The 24,822-nt window shown below is 41.5% G+C and overlaps 1 protein-coding gene across 1 annotated transcript in view; it reads right to left on the bottom strand.

Moving 5' to 3' along the window:
* The window catches only part of LOC306785946 (calcium-activated potassium channel subunit alpha-1a-like), a gene marked incomplete at both ends in the record, with an annotated part of 118,757 nt that overhangs the window by 52,155 nt on the left and 41,780 nt on the right, over positions 1–24,822 (bottom strand). The window contains 3 exons of the mRNA XM_079280535.1: positions 2,352–2,463; positions 3,019–3,112; positions 14,182–14,243. Of these exons, the coding sequence (XP_079136661.1) occupies positions 2,352–2,463; positions 3,019–3,112; positions 14,182–14,243 (268 nt within the window). The remainder of the gene's footprint in view (positions 1–2,351; positions 2,464–3,018; positions 3,113–14,181; positions 14,244–24,822) is intronic.

The following is a 24,822-nucleotide window of genomic DNA, read 5'->3' on the forward strand; positions in this document are numbered from 1 at the left end:
GGTGTCTTCGCTTTCTACATCAAGAACTGTGCAGGATATTTAATGATCACAGGTAATTAATGACTGCAGAATGTCAGGCAGCATCCTTTCATCATCCTCATCAAGGCCCCAACACCAACGGCTTTCTGGGGATGAGATGAGGATACCTTACATCATGAATACCAGAAACCAGATTACTGGACTTGGCCATATCTAATTCCTTACACAGCTTGTTCCTTGTGAAATTCATGGCCATCGTAAGCCTCGTAAGAAAACTTAATCACCTCAGAGAATAGACTTTCACAGTTTCATATGACTTTTTATATTACTAGATTTAGTGATTCCAGTGTGCATGTAAAGATAAAGAACACAGAAGGCAGTCCTTCCAAATCCCTGAATCTCTGACAGTTTAAAGTCTAGTTTATGTCATGTAATTAGGGACAGTTCAGGTTTATTTCAACGTGTTACTTTCATAGTTTTGGCCATCATTTCTATCAGGTATAATAAGATTGATATTGTAAATAGACCAAATTGAGAATTGATTATTCTCATTATTCAAAATCTGCCAAATATTCTCACAATCAATTGATTTGACGTTTAATCCATGAAACGTAAAAAAAAAAAAAAATCTTCTCGGCACCCAAGGTAAAGTCTTATTTTTGTTTGACCAACTCGGAAAACCCAAAGTTATTCAACCTACAATGTTTCAAAACACAAAAGCAGCAAATCCTGACATTTGAGAAGCTAAAACCAGTGCACATTTGGCATTTTTGCCAGAAATGATAAATGGAATATTTTAAAAAGTCACTGATTCATTTCCTGCCACTCTACCAATCAGTTCATTTACAAATCCTTACTGCTCTAATTTATAATAATCTAATTTCTTATTTGAAGCCAAAATGTTGGTCAAATTCTACGATTGCACAGGAAAAGTGTGCAAATAACATAGTAGGTCTAATTTGTCAAATTTAATCTTTCACGTAAATTTGGCGAACCTAGAGATTTGTTTAAACCATGTATGATCAATGTGTTTCTCATGTTTCCTTCCCAGTTTGACTTTTTTGCAATATCATCCAGTTCCCATATCTCAGAAACATAGTTGTTGCTCGTTAATATTATGGACCTTTTTCACAGCAGACATTTTGACTTGCCATAGCAGGAAGAGCACAGAAATTACAAACAGCATTAACAACAGCTCCATTCTGTTCAAGTGTGCCTGTAAACCATGACAGTGAACCAACAGGACCCTGAAACTGAGGCGCCTACCGGTAATTGGAATTCAGCCATCATTCATTTTAACACCTCTACATGCTTTTCCTTGGGTCTAACAAGACACATTTTGAAAAAATAAGAGAGAGAAAAACAGGATCTTTAAGATATCTTTTTGAGATAAATGTGAACAGTATCTAGTAGCTCCATAGGTCGAAGTGTTTTCTGCTTGAAGAACCTAAACTCCTTTGACTATATTTCATATAACAGCTCATATTCTGACATAACAGCCTTTGGTGGTCCAATGTCATGCTCAGCTAAACATTTGATTAGCAATCAGCTGAGTTGTAAATTAAGTATTACCATGTATTGTATATATGGTTATGAAAGTAAGTTTTAATTGGCAGTGCACTCGAAAAAGAATACAGCTACAAAGAAACTATTTTTTTTATTATTTACTGCAGTGTAATTTAGGCCACAATACTCTGAATGCACTGAGAAAAGTAGGTCGTTACATAATGCAGGTTTGGGTGTTTTCCAGTCTGCTCATGCGAGAGAGTGTGTGTATGGAAGTGTGTACATGTGTGTTTGGGGAGAACACATGCTTTTCCATGTGCATTTTTTGTGTGAGTGTGAAGGAGCCCATTAGATGGCAGTTATGGACCGCTGTGAGGTATTCCAGGTGTAACGCCTCAACGCAGCAATTACCAATAACACACACACACACACACAGACACATACACAGACAGAGCCACAGCCCATTTCTGAGTTACTCTCACTCCCATTAGCCAATCCACTCTGCTGTGTTCCCTGAAACGTCAGAGGAACCCAGCCCTGGAACCCAGCCCTGTCACTTTCAATGATGAGGGAAAGTTGACTGCAGCCCAAAGCAAGAGGGCCTTGGAGACACAATCCCAGTAATGGGGAGCCAGAAGGGGGACTGAGAGGCAAAGGGAGAGATAGTGAGTGATAAAAGGAGGGGTGACATGTGAAGATAGAAGGCAATAAAAGAAATGGGGAAAAAGAGGAGCGGAAAGACGGAGGTGTTGAGAATAAATTTGTGAAAAACGGTACGAGAAAGCAAGAAATGATCAGGCTAAAGAGGGAGAACGAAGGGGAGACTCAAAGCGCGAAAGAAGGAAACGGCTGAAAGAGAGACTTACCGAGCCAGCTTCTGTTCAAGTAAACAGAAACGAACACGGGAGGAACCGTGAAGAAGTCGACCACTGAGTTGACCTCCAGCCAAAACCACAGCTTATCATTTGCCGCTATAAACTGTCAAAAGAAAAGAGATGGCATCAAGAATTTTTATTTCATACGAATTGCTACCTCTCCACCACAGCCCACCATTCAAACTGCATGCTATGTCTCCTTTCTGGCATCGCTGACACACTATAGAATGACAAACGCTTCACCCCACTGGCTGCGAGCGGTTGGTGGTGTAAGCAGCTTATGAGTTTATTTATTCATTCATTCACCACTGGAATGCTGCACTGGCATGGCAGCCATGCTAGCAACAGCATTACAACAGTGTCAGTTCAAATTAAAGGCATTCTGTGCGAGTATTCATTGGTGTCTGTCTATTTGTACGCATTGTTGGTTGTCCTGTAAAAAAAAAAAAAAAAAGCAGATGAAAAAATTCAACATACTGGGAATAATATAACTTTTGTGGGATGCTATATATTTGAATGCATGTAAAACAATTCATGCCTGCATGGCTGTGTGCATGTTGTTTGCGCCAGTGTGTTTGACAGCATGTATGTATACGTGTACAGTAAATGCATGTACGAGTGAGTGTATGCACGTGTGAGCATGCAGGTGCCAACTTACCCGTAGGCCAAAATAAAGCAGGAAGAAGACGTTGAAGGCCATATCGATTTGTAACGTGAAATCTGTATAGAAGTTCTGGCAGGATTCTATTGGACTAGAGAACAGAGAGGAAGAGAGAGAGAGAGAGAAAAAAAACTTTTACTGGCATGAACTGATACTGATGAAGAGAAGGGTCTTTCATCTCTTTCATACCATAAACACACAGTCGGCAAACACCCGGGGACCCGGCCATATTCCCATGGAGGTAATGTCATTTCCTAGGCTTTTTTCTTTGTTGTTGTTTATTTTACAGTTAGTATATGAGTTTGATATCAGTATCGGGAATATGTCATTATTTGAATTATTATTTGAATCATTCATGTCATATGCATTGGATGTGTTGTAACTCTGTTATGTTGTTCATTCTGTACACATGCTCTCGCTCAGGTCTCTTCCTCTTTTCTTTTACAGTTTTTCCTGTTCCGATGTGAGAGTCCTGGGACAGAGGATCTCATATGTGTACAGATTGTAAAGCATGGGCTAAAGATTGGGCTGTACTAAACAAATTGAATTGAATTGAATTGAATGTGTGAAATCCCAATATTAAAATATCAAAATTAATAAATATCAAATATCACACAAAACATGTTCACGATATGTCACAATATGCTTAATATATGCAAAACCACACGTATTCCATTGTTATGCATTACGTCAAACAGAACTCTGCATACATGTAACATATCATTTAACTTTGTTCGTGTTTAATCACAGTTTATTTGGAGATTGGTAAAACAATAATACAATACAATTCCGCCAAAAGAGGTTGACTTATCGTTCAGCCCTACATATCAGGATAATCATAAATGTATGCAGTGACTTCTCCCTTTTTTTCTTCAGAGATGCTTCTATGACCTCATCCTGATCACCTTTCCTCAGTTCAGCTCACAGGACTGATAAGAAACCGTTCTCTGGTGACAACAGTCAGCTTGAAGTTGTCACGGTCAAATGGTGCTGACCACTGCTGGCCATCTACACGGACCGAACTAAATCCTTGCCTGTAGGCTATTTGACTGAGAAAACCGCCGTTAATGTAACTTCATTTGAACAAAATATGGGAGTTAAAACACTGTTAATGACACACGTTTTGGGATATGACATTGAGTTTCAATGACATTGTGCAATTCCTCCTCTGAGCCCTAGGGGGTAAAAGACCCGCTGTCAACCAGATACAGATGAAAGTAACGTGAAATTGGTGGTTGCTTTCATGTGACATGCATTATGCAGCATCCGTCAAACATAAATATCCCAACAGATTTCCCCTCATGTGACAGAGACTCCGCACGAAGAAAGAGACGGCATAGCTCTCTCCATTTAACAGAGTGGAATAGTGAGCGCGGTGTTGCTTAACAAAAAAAGGCAGGTGATGATAAATGAGTCGTGATCTGTGTGGTCTGTCATGTGATCAGTCTTCATGTTTATCTTGTGATGATTAGCCATTAGAGGGGCTGCCCTTCACAAAAGCAACAAGAGGCAGTTTGCCCACCCTATTCATCACTTGGTCATGCGCCTACAGCATTTTGCTACTGAGGAATGAGGAATCCCACTGCGGGGAAAAACATGAATTTGCATTATTGTTTGGCTGACTATAGGCGACCTTCGGGAATGTACGGATTGGCAAGGGAACAACAAAACATGGCCATTGCAAGAGTACACAGTTACAAGTCACATGTGTTTAAATTCAAACATTGAAGTGTACATCGGTATGCATGGAGCCCATAGAGGCACAGTGTGAGATCCTGAGCAGAGCTTACTGCGTAACAAAAAACCTCCAGAGGTAGAGAGGAGTGAGGCGTAATCATCTTCCAGTTAACATCAAACATTTTATCTCATGATCCATTAGAATGGCTGACTGAGTACAGACATGTTGGCCGTATTGCTCCAAGAGGATGATCCGACTTCTCATTCATGAGTCTGCCTCGAGCATATCCTGAGGACTGATGTGATCTTTAAGATCATGCAGAACCCTGGCTCCAGTCCAGAATGATTAGAATGAGTCTGGTTTGTGCAGCAGTTGTTTAAAAACTAAAGTGACTTTTTTTGGTTGAAAGGCATTTTATCATACAGTGCCATCAGACTTCGTACAGAGGTTAATTCGCTTCTGATCCCTCGACGGAGTAGACATTGGTCTGTCCTGAATAACTCACCACCGGCATCTCTTCGTGATTCTGTAGGCATCGAACTAAACGTGAATGCTAAAACAAACCATAAATAATGAATTGAGCCTACAGCCTAAGCATGCACAATATTCCTCACATCCGTCGACACGCTCACGCTCACAAAGAAGATCTGAAGCCACAACCTCAGCTAACCTTAAAGTCCCTTGTGCAAGAGATTGCACACACCTACGCTAATGCAAATGCACATATGCACACACACAGACGCAGATGGTGCACACTGAAGACACCATTTGGAGGGGTCACTGTGACATTTCCCCCTCAGGCCCAGTTCTGGCCTAATTCTGCACAACCGCTCATCTACAGTCACGTGACACAAAGCATTCTCAATAACACAGAGGGAGCAAGGCGGCACACAGCAGGAGCCGAGTGGTGGTACATTCAATTTGCCTTGATTTGGCACGATAGGGCAGGACAATTGCTGCACTCAGAGCTTTAATTTAGTCATTTTTATCATCATTATTTGAAAGTACAGCTTATCATTAACTAAAGTAGTGGGAAGACACATCAGGCAGACATATGGTTCCTCTCAATAGGAAATGAAGAGTTCATCTGTGCAGGGTGGGAGAGTTTTGCCGTCTATTATTGTGGAGCTGCTGTGTGTGTTAGTTTGTTTTTTAAATGGCTAAGCGGACGAAAAGGAAAAAACAAGAATGAGTTCGCTGCTGTTTATGTGGCAAGTCCTCATGTTTGAATGTGTCATCCGGCATGATAAATACTTCATAAACACAACTCTGCATTCATCGGAAACAAATGAGCAAACAAAGCAAATAGATACAAAATGAGATGTGCTGTATGAGTAGAGCTGTGACTGCTGTCACCTAACAGCCTAATAGTGAGCCATCCACAACTAGTGCAGTGGCCGTTTGGAGGGCATCCGTAGTGGGCCAATTGCTTGGCTCCCTGTATTGCTGCTTGCAGAGGATGTCGAGGGGTATGCACTGTATGGAGCACGGGGCTGGTCGGAGCAGGACGATTGTTTGGCCTCAAAGAAGTGCTGCGCGCAATACATCAAAAGCAAATATGGCCTTAAAAATCAGTCTCGTGTCCCTGAGCATTTGTGTACAATCTCTGACCACATTCATCTTTAGCTTCTGAAAGGTGTTATGCATTGCATGGCTATGGATTTAGTTAAAAAGGCGTTTCTGTTTCTGTGTCTCTTTCCAACACGAAGAGCATGTAAGACAAGGAGAATTCCTAATTCCTGTTTTCAATGTCGCTTCACACGCCTCAATCACAAGGGAGTCCTGACCACATGCTGCCAGTGTCCCGCAGAAAATAGATCTGCCCACCACAGTCCTTATTACTCCTTCAGCCCTGGCACACATACTGGGGTTACGACATCCTGACTGACAGGAAGAGGAGAGAGAGAGAAAAGGGAAGACGGCAGCAAGACACGGAGAGATTAAAGAGACAGGGAGAGAAGAGAGGCAGTGACAGTAAGAGGGGAGGAAGAGGGGAAGAGTGAAGAGGGAGGGGGACTGTGTTCCCAGAGGCACGCTCTATGCTAGGCCATTGTTAAACGACAGAGACTTGCTTCGCTAAGACCAATAGATCAGTGGTTTCATGCCCTCACAACTGTCCTTTATATTTTAAAATGATTCTTTAAAAAGAGAAGTTACATGTTGTCAAGCGGGATATTTTTTGTGCACCACAATTTTAAATAATTGATTATATATGTGTAATAACAACAACTTATTTCAGTCAACTGAAAAATCTGTCAAAACAAAAAGAAATCCCCAAATGGCAGGAGAGCACTTTACAACAACAGCTTGAGTTTCTCAAAGTTTTAGAGGTACACCTGAATGCACAATGAAGTCCTTGTCGGAGCCCACACGCTTTACGCCCACATGCCCGCGGCTGAAATCGCCAAACAGTTCTCTGAGCCCCGTTTTCTCCACTGGTTCCTGCACTTTCTATTTCTTCTGCAGCCTACACACTGTAGTTTTTAGTTTTTGTTATGTCAACGATGTGTTCATTGTTTACACAGCTCACGTTGAAAGTGGCCATGGTGTCTCAGAAAGATCAGCTGCAGGCTACCAGAAGGCTGCGCTGTGCCGTTTTTTGTTTTCCTTTCGATGCACACAAGTAGGCGTGGGGTGGAGAGAAAAACAATGGGAGAATCGCCGATCCTGCTTTTTACTTCGAAAGTCGAAATCGAAAGCTCATTTTGATTGTTTTTCAACACATATATATATATATGACATACAGTATATATATATATGATATATATATATATTATATCTGACCAGGTGCCTCTGGGAAAACGCAACCAGACAAGTGAAGCTCATTTGTTCACAAGGGCAAAGGAGTATGTTGATGATTTAGTTCTAAAAATAGTCTGAAGCACCTTCAGCACAGTCAGCAGGAGCCAGCCCTTTATTAGCCCGCACATGACCTTGGCTGGAGGAGGACCTTGCAGGAGCAGCAGCAAGGTTGCCCCCTGGGAAAACAATAAGAACCGCACACTGCTCCCGGCCTGACGAATGCTCACAACCGCAGTGCAGCGCACCGAATCTGAGTCAGAATTCAGAGTCTCCTTTGTTGGTGTTCCAGTCACCACATTCAATCAACATACAACCCAAACAGAACACTGGGATTTGAGCACAATGACTGAATGTCTAGCGTACATGCAGTATTTCTTCTGAGGGTAGTGCATGTATGTTTAGGGGACACAGCAGGGAGAGGTCTGTAAAGCTGAAAGAAGGCCTGGGTTAGTATTTGATTGATTCAGGCCAAGGCACCATTACTAAAATAAGAAATACTTTAGCACCTACAAGGGCAATGGACAAATAATCCTCTTTTCAAACCAATTAAGAGATAAAAACTAATTATGGGCCACATCCAGTGGTTATCAGCACATTGATTATTAATAACCTAAGTGGTATTTGTTATGAATCAAAAGTGGTGCATTTGGTAACAGTCTTCATAAAATGTTGTGTATGTTTTTTTTTAAACTATCTGAGTGGAGGCTGAAAGAGTTGATGTGAATTGATACTGTGGTTTGACATTCCAAAAAAAAAAAAAGAGCCACAAAGGCCCTCGTCATTTCAATTAAATCTCGGGTTTATTAAGTTAACTGCATGTTTTGCTGTGTTCGTGCTGCAGTCTGAAAATAGCCCTTCCGCTCTGCTTTGAGGGATATCAGGCAACTGCAACAGCAAATGGCCTTTATATATCGACACGATGACTTTGATAAACACTGATACCAGAAGAATGATCACATTGCCGAGGGACTTCGGTGATCTCTCCGGTAATTTTTTTCATCAGACTTCAATCAATGTTTCACGCACTGAATCTGCATTTACCAGATAGAGTGACAGCCAGGGTAATGTTTCCCTCTCATTAGAATAACACCTGAGGGCTCACATGTTATACCGTCACACTGATGTTCAGCTCGACGGGACTCCAGATGTTGTCACCGTTCTCAGCTCATGCTCAGTCGCCACAATACATTGTTCCGTTGCACTCAACAAAAAAAGCTTATTATCCGGTGAGTGTGATGTTGACATTTCATATTCTCTCTTTTTTCAGAGCAAATGTTGATAATAACTCGCTCATTTAGATCCTCCCTGCCACCGTTTGTGTATCTAATCTGTCGCCACTTGGGAATGGTATCAACTACAACGTAAGTCTACTCATGGCTACATGGTCTTCTCTGACCCACTTGGAGATTAAATCAATCCAGATCAAGGACAGGTCCTTATAAAGGTTACCCTTCATCGCCACAAAGTCTGCCGAACTTGTCTCACTGCTCCTTACCCCATTAATTAGCCATCGGGCACTGTTTCTTTTTTCAGTGCGGACAATGATCTCACACTAATGCTGGAGTTACAGGCACAGGCTGCTGCTTATGACGTCTCTGAGACAAGAGACAGAATTTGTGTGCGTCTATACATGTGCGCGAATCTGCGCGTTAACATGACCGTGCAAGTGAAAGCCTGTGTGTGTGGAAGGAAGGGGTCGAGAGAGGAGGGAAATAGAAACAGAAGTGGAGCAGGTACAAGGGCATCCCTTTGACAGCAGCCTGCAGAGACTGTGTCCTACATTCCTCTCTACTTGTTTCATGGGAGCACAGAGGTGGGAAAAGAAAGGATGAGGGCTGAGCCAAGGTGTTAAAGCAGATTCCGAAGGTAGGACGCAGTATCCTCCCATTTAAAATGTCACCAAAGTAGCATCAGTTTGGCGAGTAAAGTTTGCTGCAGGGGAACAGAAAAGGCATCATCTTTTCATACATTATCATGTCACTGTGGTCAACAACCACATTGTCAAAACAAACAGATGGATGGCCATTCTCAGGGAAGCCACATATTCATTCCCATTCATTCAAAAAAACCTAACAACAACACGGTTGCCGAGTCAATAATAATAATAATTCTTTATTTTATATAGCGCTTTTCTAAGTACTCAAAGACGCTTGACCAGTAATCTCCGTGCTCAACTCGGAGGGCAGCCAATTAACAATTCCGTCCTCTCAAACTCTGTCGACCTGCTTCCACAAAAGGCTTTGCAGGGTTTTTCTGTGGATCTTTGCTGCAGGATATTGGCCAACAGAGCTCCTGCTGGAAAAACCTGTCAAAATCTAGGAACAAAGCAGTTCCATCGTGCAGCCCCAGCCTCCCCAGGTCCAACCCACATGCACTTACTCCACCACATGCCTCTTTTAGCTGTCACCACATGGACTCAACCTTAATTCTTCCCATTACGGTTGCCTTTTTCACAGCCAATTTGAGAATGATGTTCACTTCATCCGAAAATCGCAGTTTGACCAGAAATCATTGAGCCTGAAAAGTTCATGGGTCCGTACCATAATTATTACCACGACAAAGCTGTCCTTTAACCCTGCGCTTATCGATTTCCTCAGTCACTAACATTTAGATCTGTACATCTGGAGAGCACTTTTAGGATATGAGTAAAGGGGTATAAATGTGAGTCAGATTCATGTACGCATGCACCTCCTACACACAAGATGATGAACAGCGAAAGAGTATATGTCAATTTTGATGCTCTTGTGCAGAATGTTCTTGGAGAGGATGGACTTCACGAATGCAAAAAATGGGAGTTACACTTTTTACTTCCCAGATTTCTTTGAGATACAACCCTGTGCCTTATATTAGCTTTGTTGTTACCTATACCATTCTTTAATTGTGTTTGCTAGTGTGGACATGACACCTGGCAACCATTTGTCCTTAATGGCCCATATAAAGCATTTTGGATGATGTTGAGGTTGGCAATTTCCGACATCTTTGGGTGACAAATAGATTGTGGCAGAGATAACTAGAGACCATCTAGCGATGGGTTCACAACAGCCACAATAACAGGGGGGCATTAAATGCGGGCTGGGGCACTTGCTCGGACCTCGACCATCTTCAAACTGAACCTTCTTTTTAGTCTCAACGAAACACATGTAAAGTTTTGTGACTGACAGACATATAAACACAAGAAAGGTACTCAAAAACTATGGTAGTTCCAGCTACAGCAGGTGTAGGACCACATTTGGCCATAATGACTCGCACACATACACACTAGAAGAAAACAATACCAGCCACACGCCGTCACAGCTGGTAAAAAGAGGTCTTTGTCAGTCGGCAATTTATAAAGATTTAGTGTCAGGTCAGTTTTACGACATGTAACAATGGGTGTAGAGCACATAAGAGGCCTCAGCTGTTGTAGTGAGAGTAAGGCTGTAACACAAGCCTGCCCCCCTTTAGGATGGCAAAGCCCCCCGAGTCGACCCAACCTGCTCTGGGTTGATTAGTAGTCCCCCTGAGAGGACGTACACACTCAAGTGACAAGCTCGAGCTAATCACGATGATGAGGGTAGAGAGAAGGCCTCAGCTTAATGGGAGCACCGACAGATCAGGGCAATGCCTCAGGGAAGCCGACTCGCATAGAAATACACTCATAACGGCACTGCAACGCAAGATACGCAAGACTGATTACCAATGTTCCCTCTAAGCTGCGCGCTTGAGCAATCGCGCACTGCTCGCACATTCTCAGCGCACAAGAAAATCTATGCAGCGCATAAAATAAAATTCAACATAAACGTATTAATTAATATCTAATATTAGTCCTAATCTTATCTAATCAATTAAACCAATAATAATAATAATAATAATAATAATAATAATTTTGTTTTCTGTACTATTTTGCAACGTAACTCAGTGAGTGACAGGTGTCCAGCCAATGATACGATTCGGTTCACTTACGCTACGCAGCCAATCATAGCATTGACACTATTGCCCTGCCCATTCGCGCCGTGCAGGTTAGCTAGCTAACAACAGGGCGGCGGAGTTACGAGACGCAAATGCCCCTTATCCCCCCTTATCATGGCGAAACGAACGGGCAGCGACACATCCACTCACCAAGCTGATGCGCATAAAGTCAAAGCAAGAAGCAGACGAAGCCATCAACCTGGACAAAGTGTACAACCATTGGAGAAGTGAGAAGGACAGACGTGAAAAATAAGGTAAAATTTAAGTCAGATTTGTGCATATTCTAGTGACATTTATTAAGATTTTTTACTTATGGATATTAATCATTAAATTATGTTACTACTAGATAATTTATGGGTAGTAGAAATGATAATAAAAAACTGAGTAATTACATATTTTACAGACAGAGTTACAGGAATTTACACTGTATCACAAGCTACAGCACACGTCATTGTGCAAAATATGAATGTTTTAATGTGAACAAAATGTTATGTCTGAAAGGTGTATATGTATCATTTCTTCCAGAACAGGACCTCACACAGGCCAAAGCAGGACTCTTCCCATGGCCAAGCAGGACTCTCACATAAAACATACTACACATCTCATGAACAACAAGATTTTTGTCTTTTTCCTTTAAAGTTTGTCAAATCACTTATATTAAAAGTAAACTAGTGAAAATTGCTGCTGTAATTTGATTCTTTTAATAAGCCATGTAACTTGCTATGATCCAAGGTTTTGAACAGGTGTGATACTGGTGTGTGGCCACAGCGTGCACATCTGATGTTGCTCACAGTGGTCCTCAGTGTGCTCAGGGAGCTTGTGTGTATGCCCAGACACATGAAAAATTAGAGGGAACATTGCTGATTACACATTGAAGGTTTATTTTCACCCTAACTCCAATAAGTGCCTGTTGTCTGCATCCCAACAATTCTTTGTAGCTGCTGTTTGTACAGGATTTTAATGATTCATTGACGATTGACAATCATTCACATGGCCAATGATTGATTGGGGTAATTACTTTGCATCCCTAGTCATCATCTGACTAGTAATTATACACTTCAAGCATATCAAGCATATTTGTCTCCAGAACCCCCTTTTTGCTTAAGAAAATGTCATTGTTAGAGAGGAAAGCAAAGAGGGTGAGAGATATTCGGGATGAAAAAGGAGAGATGGAGACGAGGAGGAAGCAAAGGTTTTTATCCTGAGGTATACATGGTTGACTGGAATCATGCCAGGAATAATTTCCCACCACTGCTGAGATAAGACTGTACAAGTTGGATTTTGGATTAACTTATTTTGACAATTTTACATCTCTATCCCAGTCACGGACTCTCTGTTCCCGCAGGGACCGGATTTCAAAGATATTGTTTTAAAGCTTGCCATTACGTAAAGATAACGTCCTGCACAACAGCCAACAGAGGAATGAATCAGATGAAATAGAACGATACAGTACCAGGTCAATATGTCAATTTTCAACATTTCAACATCAACATTCCATAACTGCAGGCACAACGGCGAAGTTTGAGGCTTCATTTTGGTAAATCAGTGGTGGATGAAATACTGATAAGTCAAAGGCGCACAGAGTTGGTGTGTTGAGCATGGCAAAACAGCTTTGGTTATTTCACTGCCAGAGGCACATGCACAACAACTTCCACATAATTGGAAACAATAAATTGCCTCTTTTTCTTTGATTTAAAATCAGTGCGCTCTGAACCATGGTGCTCCAAATGTGAACGGAACGGTCGACTGCAGAAGCGTGTGAAAACTGGAGTGAGGACGTGGAGAATTGCTATCAGCAAAGATGCAGCATAACGCAGCACCTTAAAAAATGTGCCTGAGAGAGACAACACATTTGATTGTGTTCTGCTGTTTCAGCATTTAAAACATTTAACCCTTGGCATTACATATGAAGAAACAATATAATGGATTTTGTGTATTTAATAGTACATGTCAAAATAGTTTTGCTGTTGAATATAGAGTTGAATGTTACCACTGCACACATGAACCCATTCCCATATCACACCACCAATCAAAATGAATTGGGCTAAGAATAATGTCTTCACCTGCCCGTCTTCTGTTTATGTTTCCCTGATAATGGAGCATCTACGAAGCACAAACTCACAAGACCTCAAAACATAAAAAAATACCAAATCCAAACTGTCTCTTTCAAAAGGTAAAGTTTGGGTCTGGATGGTGTGACAGTAGCTGCAGTGGTTATCGGAGATATTCCAGGCCTGTAACCTGTCTCTGGGTGACTGCCAGCCAGGGATATGCATAAACTGACAATTCACACACACACACACACACACACACACACACACACACACACACACACACACACACACACACTCACACACACACACACTCACACTCACACAGAGAACAACTACCCAACAGGCAGGATCTGCCTGTCTCTGTTACCATGGAAACTGCCAGGCCTCCCATTGAAAAATCATCAGCTGCAGATGTGTGCGTGTGTGTGTGTGTGTCTGCGTGCTGTACATGTGTGCATCACGGCTTGTGGGGGAGTGAATATGCGCATTTCATTTCAGAGATTGCAGTGTGTGGAGATGAGTAAGGACTCATGTGCACCTATCATGCAGATACAGTATGTAGGCAACAAATACAAGCAAAGTTCAGTTTGTATCTATATTTCGTCAACAGTAAAGCTGCTGGAGCATGTGTGAAATTTCTAATAATTTCAGTAAACACGTCGTAAAATTGATACTTACTCTGAGGAGTCTATGAAGTATATTCCGAGGGCCCCGATGCTGAGCGCAAAGACTAGCACCACCTGAGGAGAGAAAGCCACAGACAGAAGAGAAATTACTTTCATGCAGAGCGCAGCAAAAGTCTTCTACCTGTGCTCATTAATGCACTCTATAGTAAACAAAGTATTCAGCTGGGGACACTATAGGAAACGCTAGTTACAGTATCTGTAATTAAACAGCGACTTGCCTCCTGTGGGTTGCAGAACATTTTCAAAAAACATGCGCTTAATAATGAATGCCCACCCTCATGTCAGCAAATACAGCCTATTAAATACAGGCGGAGTCCAGCCAGTGCAATCATAGGAAGCAAAGAAAGGACGCACATTTGTGTGCTCAACTGCACAGCAGAGCAGCGACAATGTGTTGGGGGTGTTGAGAGGAAGTGCTTAGACGGGACCACAGTTGTCAAGTGTTGACATGCACTCCTCAACTGCTCCGCTGACTCAGCGCTTGCATTGTGTGAGATTGTGGCCCTGCTGGACTGTGGTCCGTCTAATGTTTCAGTGACTATATATACACAGTATGACCGGCAAGGTAAGGACACCTGCGGAGCTATAACAGCAACAGTTGTGCATCTAAACAATATATTTAATAACCATCGTCTTTTTTTTATGATTAATGAAAACAACCAAATGGGCGCAATTGTTACAGTTAGTGAATTCATTTAAATCAGACTATAAATGCCTCTTGACATCATATCTTGTAAAAAAAATACCTTGTCCACAATATTACTTAGTCATATCTTATGTATATTCATTTTGTGTTCTCAATAATATTGTGAAATAGTAATATTATATGGTCGAAGGCTTCGAATAAGTCCAGTGGGCTTTCTGCCTCTTCGTGCACTGAGATATTATTTATCTCTGTTATTTTTTTGTATTTTTTAAATTGTGCAAAATTAAACGCAACTAAACTAAATATCAGAAAACTGAACAAGAAATTAAATAAAAATATCTTCTCTAGTATATACTTGATGACACAAAACGTGAATGTATTACATACTGTAGCATCACAGTAAAATGATAGAATTATAAAAAATAAAAAAAACTTTTAACAAAAGCTTTTACTATAGAGTATAGTATAACAAACAGAAATATTCAAATTTAGTGTTGTAGATGTAGAAAAATGATGACCTATTTGGATATTGCTTTCTGTTATCATGATGATCATCTTCGCAACAGCCGACCAGCGTAGCCATGCACAATAGCTCCTCCCCTGGGATGTTTTCTGCCATTCAATCCATCTCACAATAGGAGCCCCCTGTCCCTGCTGATTGTGCCATTCATTATTGATGATGAGACCTTGATTACTTTCCTGTGATGGTCCTTTGGATTGATCCTATGCATTGTGACTGAGGTATTAATAAGTAAGAAAAACCAACCCCCCCCCCCATGCATTTTTAATCGTTTGCTGCTTGAATGGAGGATGATGGCAATCCTGGCCACATTGTCTAGGATCAGAATAAGGTTGCAAGTCAACGGCATCAATGATGTTTCACACAAAGGAGATGGGGAGAAGGCTCAAGCTGAAACTCTACGAGAACATCAGGCTCCACTGCTCCGATTAGGAAGGGAGTCAGTTGACTGAAGGACTTTCATTTGCTGATCCAAACAATGCCCTGTCAATACAGGACTAAAAATGTGTATTTTTTTCCATTAAGGTGGCATAGTAGCACTATTATGAATCCCACTGCTCTTCTTGCCAAGAATGGCCCTGCGTAGCGGATAAAGGCAGAGACGATAGATTGATGTCATGAATTGACCTTCCAGTAGTTAGGGTCAGGATAGCTAATTGGTCGGGGCAAAGGACCAGAGCGAATCAGGTTACCAGTACCTCTGCAAGCATGGATGCCTCGCCAATCATAGCTCTTGAATGCTGCACAGAGCAGGTCTTGCCAAAAAGAGCACTGGGATTCATAATTAAATGGCATAGAAGGCTTATAGTGAGACAGCATTGTGCAGCTGCAGACTACTAGTTTGAAAAAGAAAAATATCTTTGGTGTAGAGTCAGAAAGAGGTGGTTGATGTTGCATTGTGGTCAATGCAGACACCAGGTTTTGACAAGGTAGAAGAATGCATGGAATAAATAGGATGTCTGTGGTTGTGTTGAATCAATTTTGACTTTTTTTTGTGTATATATTTATATATTTTAGACCCCTGTTGTAGAGAGAGAAGGAAATTAAAGTTCGACACAACCACATTTCACAAGATGGGTGGACTTCATCATATCTACGTTGACTTGACTACAAACGAAAGCATGTCCTTTTCTGTGAAACTCGACACTGTGAGACCTCCTCACATGGAGATGCACCGTTTCCAGCATTGCCATTCAATGTTATGTGCAGGCAATGCATATAGATGCATACACACTGACATTTCCTTGGAGCTAGGAGGAAGGGAGGAAGAGAGGACGGGAGAAAATATCAGAACAGCTGAGCGGTGGTTGGTTGCTGAAAAGCTGCGCAGTGAACACCCAGCGATGAGCTGAGGAGATAAGAAGCGTCATCATCTTAAACTGACCCAGTTATTCAGCTGTGAAAGCTGGTCCACCCCTCCATCCCATCCCCCCACCCTTTCTCCCTCTCTCACACACTCTCTCTCTATGGCTACCACAAGCCCACAATCTACAAGAACAGTGATGGCAGAGGGGCATTCCCTCCGCCTACAAAAGAAACTGAGAAACATAAAAAAGGGTCGCTAAGTATAGCTGTTGCTGCATCTGTAGTAGCTGTAAATTACTTAATGGGGCTGTTTATACAGTATGCAGATTAATGATTCACATGTGGTAAGATGACACAAGTGAGTCACAGTCGACAAACCGGTCGGCATGATGTCAAAGGAGCAGCATTCGGACTTGATGTCTACGTTTTCTTGTTAATAGCCGTGTAGGTTTTCATTGCCTTATCCCGTTCTATATTCAAAGTGCAAAGCTTAAAAAGTAGTTTTCCGAGGTGCACTTTACTTTTCACTTTCCATACTGGAAGAGTGGAAGTGTAAAAGAGGGTGTGTGTGTGTGTGGTGCACTTCAATGTGTGCGGGTTTCAAGTTCCAGTGTTGCAAGTGGGCTGAATGTGGCAGCTCTCACATGACACCGTTAACGCATAATAACATGTAATAATTTACATGTAGGCTGGTAACACACGTGCAAGTCTGACACTCTCACTTTAGTTGGAAGTCTAAATAATTCTGAGAGCTCATATGCGAGGTACCCTAAAACTAAATTATTTCACACAAGACGTCCACCTCCAACACGGATCCTGTCTAAAGACTTCCTCTGTCTCTGCACTGTGACCAGGAGAGAGCCTAGTCTCACGGATAGGTGATGTGGGCTGACACCGTGCGGAATAATCGATTCATATTTAGGCCTAGGTTTTAGGTTTTGGTAGTGAGGTCAAGGGGCTAGATTAAGATTTTTGTTTTATTATTCTCCAAAACTACTGAGTGTAGGATTTGTTTCAAAATAGTGTGTGTGCCTCTCCTAGATAATCCGATGTCCTTATACGTGACTATATGTCCAAAGTACAAACATCTGTTAAAGTACAAGTTGCAATTGGTTTCTATTGCATTGTTGGCAGATAAAACATGTTTTAAAGTAAAGCAATTAACTTACTTTCTGTGTAAACAGAATATACCATCTCCATTAATGCCTTGGGTTTTCAATTGACATTAATGCCTTGGGTTTTCCAACAGCTGACCAACTTCTTGGCCGTAAATAACTGCTTTGATGTTTTCCAGTCAGGCTTTCGACAGCAGCACAGCACTGAAACTGCTCTTGTTAAGGTTTTCAACGACATCCACTTCAACATAGACAATGGCAGAAGTTCAGTCTTAGTGTTACTGGATCTCAGTGCTGCATTCGACACAGTCGACCATGCCATACTCCTAGAAAGACTAAAAATCTGGGTGGGACTCTCTGGCACAGCACTTACCTGGTTTGAATCCCACTTGAAGGACCGAGAATACTTTGTGTCTGTAGCTGATTACACATCAGAGCTGACTAAAATGACATGTGGTGTTCCCCAAGGTTCAATACTGGGGCCTCTTCTGTTCAACATCTACATGCTTCCACTAGCTCAGATTATGGAAAACAACAAAGTGTGTTATCATAATTATGCAGACGACACACAAATCTACATAACTATGTCACCAGGGGACTATAATCCCATACAAGGGATGGGTAACTGCATTGAACAAATCAACAACTGGATGTGCCAGAATTTTCTTCAATTAAACAAAGATAAAACAGAAGTAATTGTTTTTGGTACCAAGGACGAGCAATTGAAAATCACCGCTCAGCTTCAATCACTGATGTTAAAACCCACAAACCAAGCCAGAAATCTAGGTGTAGTTATGGATTCAGACCTCAACCTGAACAGCCATATCAAGACAATTACAAAATCAGTCTACTATCACCTGAAGAATATATCAAGGATTAGAGGACTTATGTCTCAACAGGATTTGGAAAAACTTGTCCATGCATTTATCTTCAGCAGACTGGACGACTGTAACGGTGTGTTTACAGGTCTCTGTAAAAAGTCTGTCAGAAAGCTGCAGCTGATTCAGAACGCTGCAGCTCGAGTCCTCACTAAGACCAGGAGGGTGGATCACATCACTCCAGTTCTGATGTCTTTGCACTGGCTTCCTGTCCAACAAAGAATTGACTTTAAAATCCTGCTGTTGGTTTACAAAGCACTGAATGGTTTAGGGCCAAAATACATCTCTGATCTGCTGCTACCTTACGAACCATCCCGACCCCTCAGGTCGTCTGGGACCGGTCTACTTTCTGTTCCCAGAGTCAGAACTAAACATGGAGAAGCAGCGTTCAGTTTTTCTGCTCCACATATCTGGAACAAAGTCCCAGAAAGCTGCAGGTCTGCTGAGACCCTCAGCTCATTTAAATCAAGATTGAAGACTTTTCTGTTTGCTGCTGCCTTTAATTGAACCACATTCAATTAATATATTAATCAATTTCCTGCATTTCTGCATTTTACTACTGTATTTTATTTCTTACACTTTTTTTAAAAATGTTTTAATGCAATGAATGTTCTTAATTGTTTTTAAATCTCCTTTTCTTTTGCCTTATGTTTTGATGCTTTTAATGGTTTTATGTGAAGCACTTTGAATTACCTTGTTGTTGAAATGTGTTATACAAATAAACTTGCCTTGCCTTGGCCCAAAGAATATAGAAGGAAGTTGGAGTTTTCAATCTGAAGCTATTTCAGTTCATTTATAAAATAAAGAACTACTTGTGCCAAATATAAATACAATTCAAAGCCTGGGGCTAATGAGGGAGTCCAATTGTGCATGCTATTATTACAGAGCTTCTAGAGGTCCACATCAAAGGCAGGAAAACAAATATCCTTGCAGGCATATGTAGTTAGAAATTAAAGGAAATCTCAACTAGAATTCTTTTTTTTTTGTCAAAATAAATACTTTCTAAGAATCCTGATGGGTTCCCCAAGATTACACGAGTAGGAATCCTCGGTGGGGAGTCAAGAATGCTCATCATGTGTGGCATCAGGATAAGCTTGTTCATTAATCTGGCCTGGCTCCCTGGGTTAGCCAGGAAGAGGAGCTCCAAAATGTTCGATTGTTGCCTCAGCCAAGAAGGCTTTCAGAGGTCCACAGCCAAGGTCAGCTCTGGCAAAACCAGTAGCTTTAATCCCTAAACATACATTTGCAGGTCTCAAACAAATAAAAACAATGCAGTCTGTATATTAACTCATATTTGATATGCTTTTTCAGAATAATTCAAGTCAGTGAAACGGAAAACAGACGCAACTCTATAGCATACCTTCACTCGTCAAATTATGTTCGCACTGCAGCAAAAACATTTGCAAGAAACAGAATCACGAGTCACTGCAGGAGGTGAGACAGTGAGCTCTCACTGGGGAAATGTCAACAAATGAGACGTACATTAAACTTTGATGGCATACATCCGTACATCAGCACACGTCGTGATCGCCCCTTTCCCTCTGCTTCAAATGGCAGCGGGGCTCGAGACAGGCTCAGAAAGTGGAGGAATGATCTGAGTCTGTCAGAATAGCACGCTCTGTATTCCAGTCACACGCTGTATAACTCAACACAGACTACTGATTCCTACTGTGAGACTGAACAGATGTACCACAGGCATACCAATTCATACGAGAACATTCTTACCAGCTGGACAAGAATTACCAAACATGGACAGCTTTATTCGATGGCGATTAATAGTAAATGGAACCACACACAAGTCTGTGTTCAGAATATGAAAGGGCTAACTAAAGCGTGGATATATGTTATTTCTCAATATATTGAACAAGCCTTTGCCGAATTTCAAATAAAAAAAATTTACTTTATCTAAGACAGACAAACAACCTTGATCCAAGACCATCCAGTGCCAGGAGTATCCTATATACACCGTATATCAGAATACTGGACAGGTCTGCTGAAAGGTAGCCGCTGAACATACTTTCTAATGGCATGAAACCTAATTGCCACCTCCATTAAAATTGCACTCCTCTGATCGAAAGTAGAACTAAAATTGTCCCCATTATAAATAAAATAGATATATTCAATAATTCAGCATGTTTGACAGTGCAGGGCCAATTATACCCAAACTTTAAATACAATTCCTAAATGGCGATAGGAGCAAAGGACAAAAGCAGGATAGAAGCCGAGGCCTGAGTAAGTTGTGCATTGGTGTGTGTCGGAGTGGTTTCCATTATCCAAATCCACTGTTGACTCACAGACATTTACATGAGTCTAATGGGGAAGAGTCTAAAACGGAGAAATGAGATGCAGGACAAAATTACGACGCGAGTTATTCTTCTGTTATGAAATGTGTCACCATCACAATAGTATTTAGAACCGCCATTCATCTCTTCTCCTTCCACAGCCGGCTCTCTTCGTGCTACCGTCCAATGTCACGCAGTGGACTGCCTCTGGAGAGGCCGGGTGAGGATCAATAGAGGGACGTTGTCCTGTCCTTTAAGGATCCTCTTTATCATTCATCGACATTCTCATTGTTCAATGTGCAGCTAAGGATAATGCTAAGCTGTACAGCCTTGTACCTATTGAGGTAATTGAAAAATAATGTGATTTATAACAGATGATCGTCACACACGTCATTGGAAAACGGCCTTGAGTGTGAATTATTTATATTTTTAAAAAGTATAGATCTTAACTGTCATTAATAATAATAATAATAATAATGTTGCTGTTGTCATGACTAATAATTGCTTTGAGCAGTACAAAAAACACTTTCCATTTTCCTCACGTCCCTGCACCCAAGTAACTTCCTGTCACACACCATGGCAGGCAGTCAATAGACGTTCCTCTCTAAGACGAGAGCTGCAAGGAATTTTCTGGGATGGTGTGTTGATGGAAAGGTGGAAAACTATAAAACAGTTCTGCAGACACAGACTGCATTTGGCCGAACATGATTCTATGAACCAATGTTAAAAGTGGAAAAGGCCACTTTGTCTTCAGAGTTTGTTTTAAAGCTCTTCATGTATTTCAACACGACGCTGCAAAATTCAAAAGGCGTTACTACGGGGACTACGCCTGATTTGGATGTGTGAAAATACAAACATGGTGTGAAAATACAAACATGGTGTGAAATGTAACACTTTCAGAATGCCGACTCTGCTTAAAATGAACTTTGGCATCGTCAACAGGACAGGTGCAAACCGACAAGTTACAACCAGCAGACAGCCGTGGCTAATGTAATGGTTTGCATGTTTTGCGATGCCCCACTACAAATACATATTAAAACACAATCGAGCTGCAATGATTAGATGTCAACTTGTAAGTTGTAATTTCCTTCCTACTTAGTCTTAATTAAATACACTAAATATTTGGGGGTTGTGGACTGTTGGTTGACCAAAATAAAACAAATAAAGACCCTTTTTCTGTTTTTGAAATTGTTACTGGGATTTTTCACTATTTTCGGACATTTTGTTGACCAAAGGATGAATTAATTACTTGAAAAAAATAAATCAGATTAATCGATATTAATTATTAAATGATCATCACTTTTAGCTGTAGCAATAGAAAAATACATGAAGAGGTTAAAGATACACAGCTACTGCCATTTGCATTGCTACCAATTGCTAAGTATGGAAATTAACAACTTTACAATCATACCTGTCTTACTGTTCAGACATTGCATTATTTCATCTTACACAACATGAGATGATTGCAAATAAACAGGCAGCCCCCCCACAATGTTTTTTTCATCTCTGAAATGAACTACAATATCATAAATCAAAGATACAGCCACTGATGCTGCAGCCCAAATGGCTCCATTTAACCCTCGTGGCCTTTAGGAGACAGACGCCCACATATTGTTGCACCTTGGCCACAGAAACAGTGATTGATGGGGTAGAGGGTGAGGAGGGGGCCGGTATGAAGGAAAGCCTCTCAGGTCTGACAGAATGGCAGCTCCTAAAATGAGTAGCTGTCTGTGGGAGATGAAGAGGAGGCCTGTGGGGATTTGTTACAGAGGGATAGGACAACCTGTCTGAAAAATCCCCTCTAAAAGTGTTTTCGATGGTATCATTACTTCATATAAAAATAGGATATTTTTGCCACTTGGCCACGATTTGAGATGTGTCACTGCTGCATCAAACAATCCTAACAGGTGAGGTGTACAGTGTGCTTCGGATACTAGAAGGGCAGGTCTCCCTTCCTCTAGTCTACAGCATCCAGTGTCTGATGGCATCCTTCTTCCAGAAGGACCGACAGTGTGACCTTGAATATTCATAGAGAATTACAAAAGGACAAAAGAGATGGAGAGAAGGAGATAGAGGAGAGAGAAAGATGGAGGTGATGATGGCAGGAGATGAGCGATAATTAGAGATCGCTCTCCTGTGGGACATGAGGAGCGTTGCGTTGAGAGGTGGCAGAATATGGCTTGTGGCAGAGACAGAATGAGAGCAAGAGAGAGAGCGAGGGAGCGAGAGAGCGAGAGATGGAGAATATTAGAGCACGTCCTCTAAGGCACAGCAAGAGCTTAAATGCCACAGCGTGTGCGCGTCTGTGCACGTGCCTTCACCTCTTTGTGCGCTTTATCGTGTGTGTGTGTGTGTGTGTGTGTGTGTGTGTCTTCAACATTTGTCTGTGCGCATTTGTGCGTGAGACAGAAAGGAGGACCCCAACTGGGATTATGCCAGTGCAGAAAAGATGAGCGGAAGCATGTGACCAGCCTGCAAAGAGGGGAACGTTCTTCAACTCATATCCATTCTCCACTCCACGTATAAGCTTAGAAACGATTCCTTTTGAAAACTACAGTATATGTGCAGAATATCAAATTGGGACTTAATAGAAAGCTGCTGCCACTGCCCTGAGTTGCCACAATGGACATCATGCATGTCTACAGCGCGGTTGGTAGAGGGCAACATTATTTTTAGAGACTGTTCAGCTGTTACAGCGATGCTAACTCAGTGGTAAGTTAGCCATGTATGAAAGATTTAACGTGGGAGTTCAGTGGAGGCTCTCTGTGACATAACACCACAGACTCTGGGTAAAGTGTGGCTTTTCGCTGCTGGATATCACAGGTCCACAAACTTGTTCCCATACCTCAGGGTGCTGCCCACATCTGAGCCTGAGAACATGACAAGTACAGCATCCAGTACCCAGGCTCAGTTCGGCTTTTCACTGCTAAAAATACAATACAATAGTAATAATAAAACAATAGAAATATTACAATCCATGAATGAAATTCAGGACGAAGCCTGCTGGATCTGGTCAGATCGCCATTGCTTGATCATCTCAGGTGACTTACTTCCCAGGTGAGCTAATTGCTACTAATTTATGAACACAGTTCCGTAAAATGCATCACTGCTGAAAAAGTCCCCTACTTTTGGTAATTCATGCATCCCTGCTGGCCTCAGATTGAATCCTCAACATTTCCTCTCCTCTTCCACTCCCTGTATCCCATTGAGCTTCAATAAAAAGAAAACACTCGATCTCCCACAAGACCTGTACGCAGACGTCTGCCATGCAGTGAATCCTTTCAGCCTGACAACATGATACCGAGTGGGGCCGTTTGTTCACAAACTAACCCATGAATGAAAAACAAATCTGATGGGAATTTACCTGGTTTTGTGGGGAGCCGTCGACGGACACTGTGACTTGTAACCACCTTCCCATGCAACTATTAATTCATGTCTTCATATCTTCCTGCTTTTATACTCTAAATGTTATATTGACTCTAAAACGAGTCAATATAACAATGATACGTATCTATTCCTGCTCAATCTTTTCAATTGAACGCCATTTGTAAACACCTTTGTCACATTTATTTTGTCCCTTTATTTTTTTATCTCAATAATGTAAGAAATGTAATTGTGCCATGTATCAACCAATAGTCTGCTTGACATTTACTTACCTCGTGCAATTTCCCATCAGAACGATGAGAAATGACCAGTCTAAAGTAGAAACGATGAGGAGGAAGGGAAGTTCGCTGTGTGAATCCTAAAAAATATTGTATTTAAGTGACTTATTCTCCATGCGGTCCGCTCGTCATAATGTATTCAGGTCACTACACTGTTGTCCAGGCACCGGTTACTGCAACACAATTCCATTATGTGCCTTTAACCACAGCATAAATCATCCCTGC

The sequence above is a fragment of the Melanostigma gelatinosum genome, assembly GCF_949748355.1.
Source record: "Melanostigma gelatinosum genome assembly, chromosome: 12".
NCBI lineage: Eukaryota > Metazoa > Chordata > Actinopteri > Perciformes > Zoarcidae > Melanostigma > Melanostigma gelatinosum.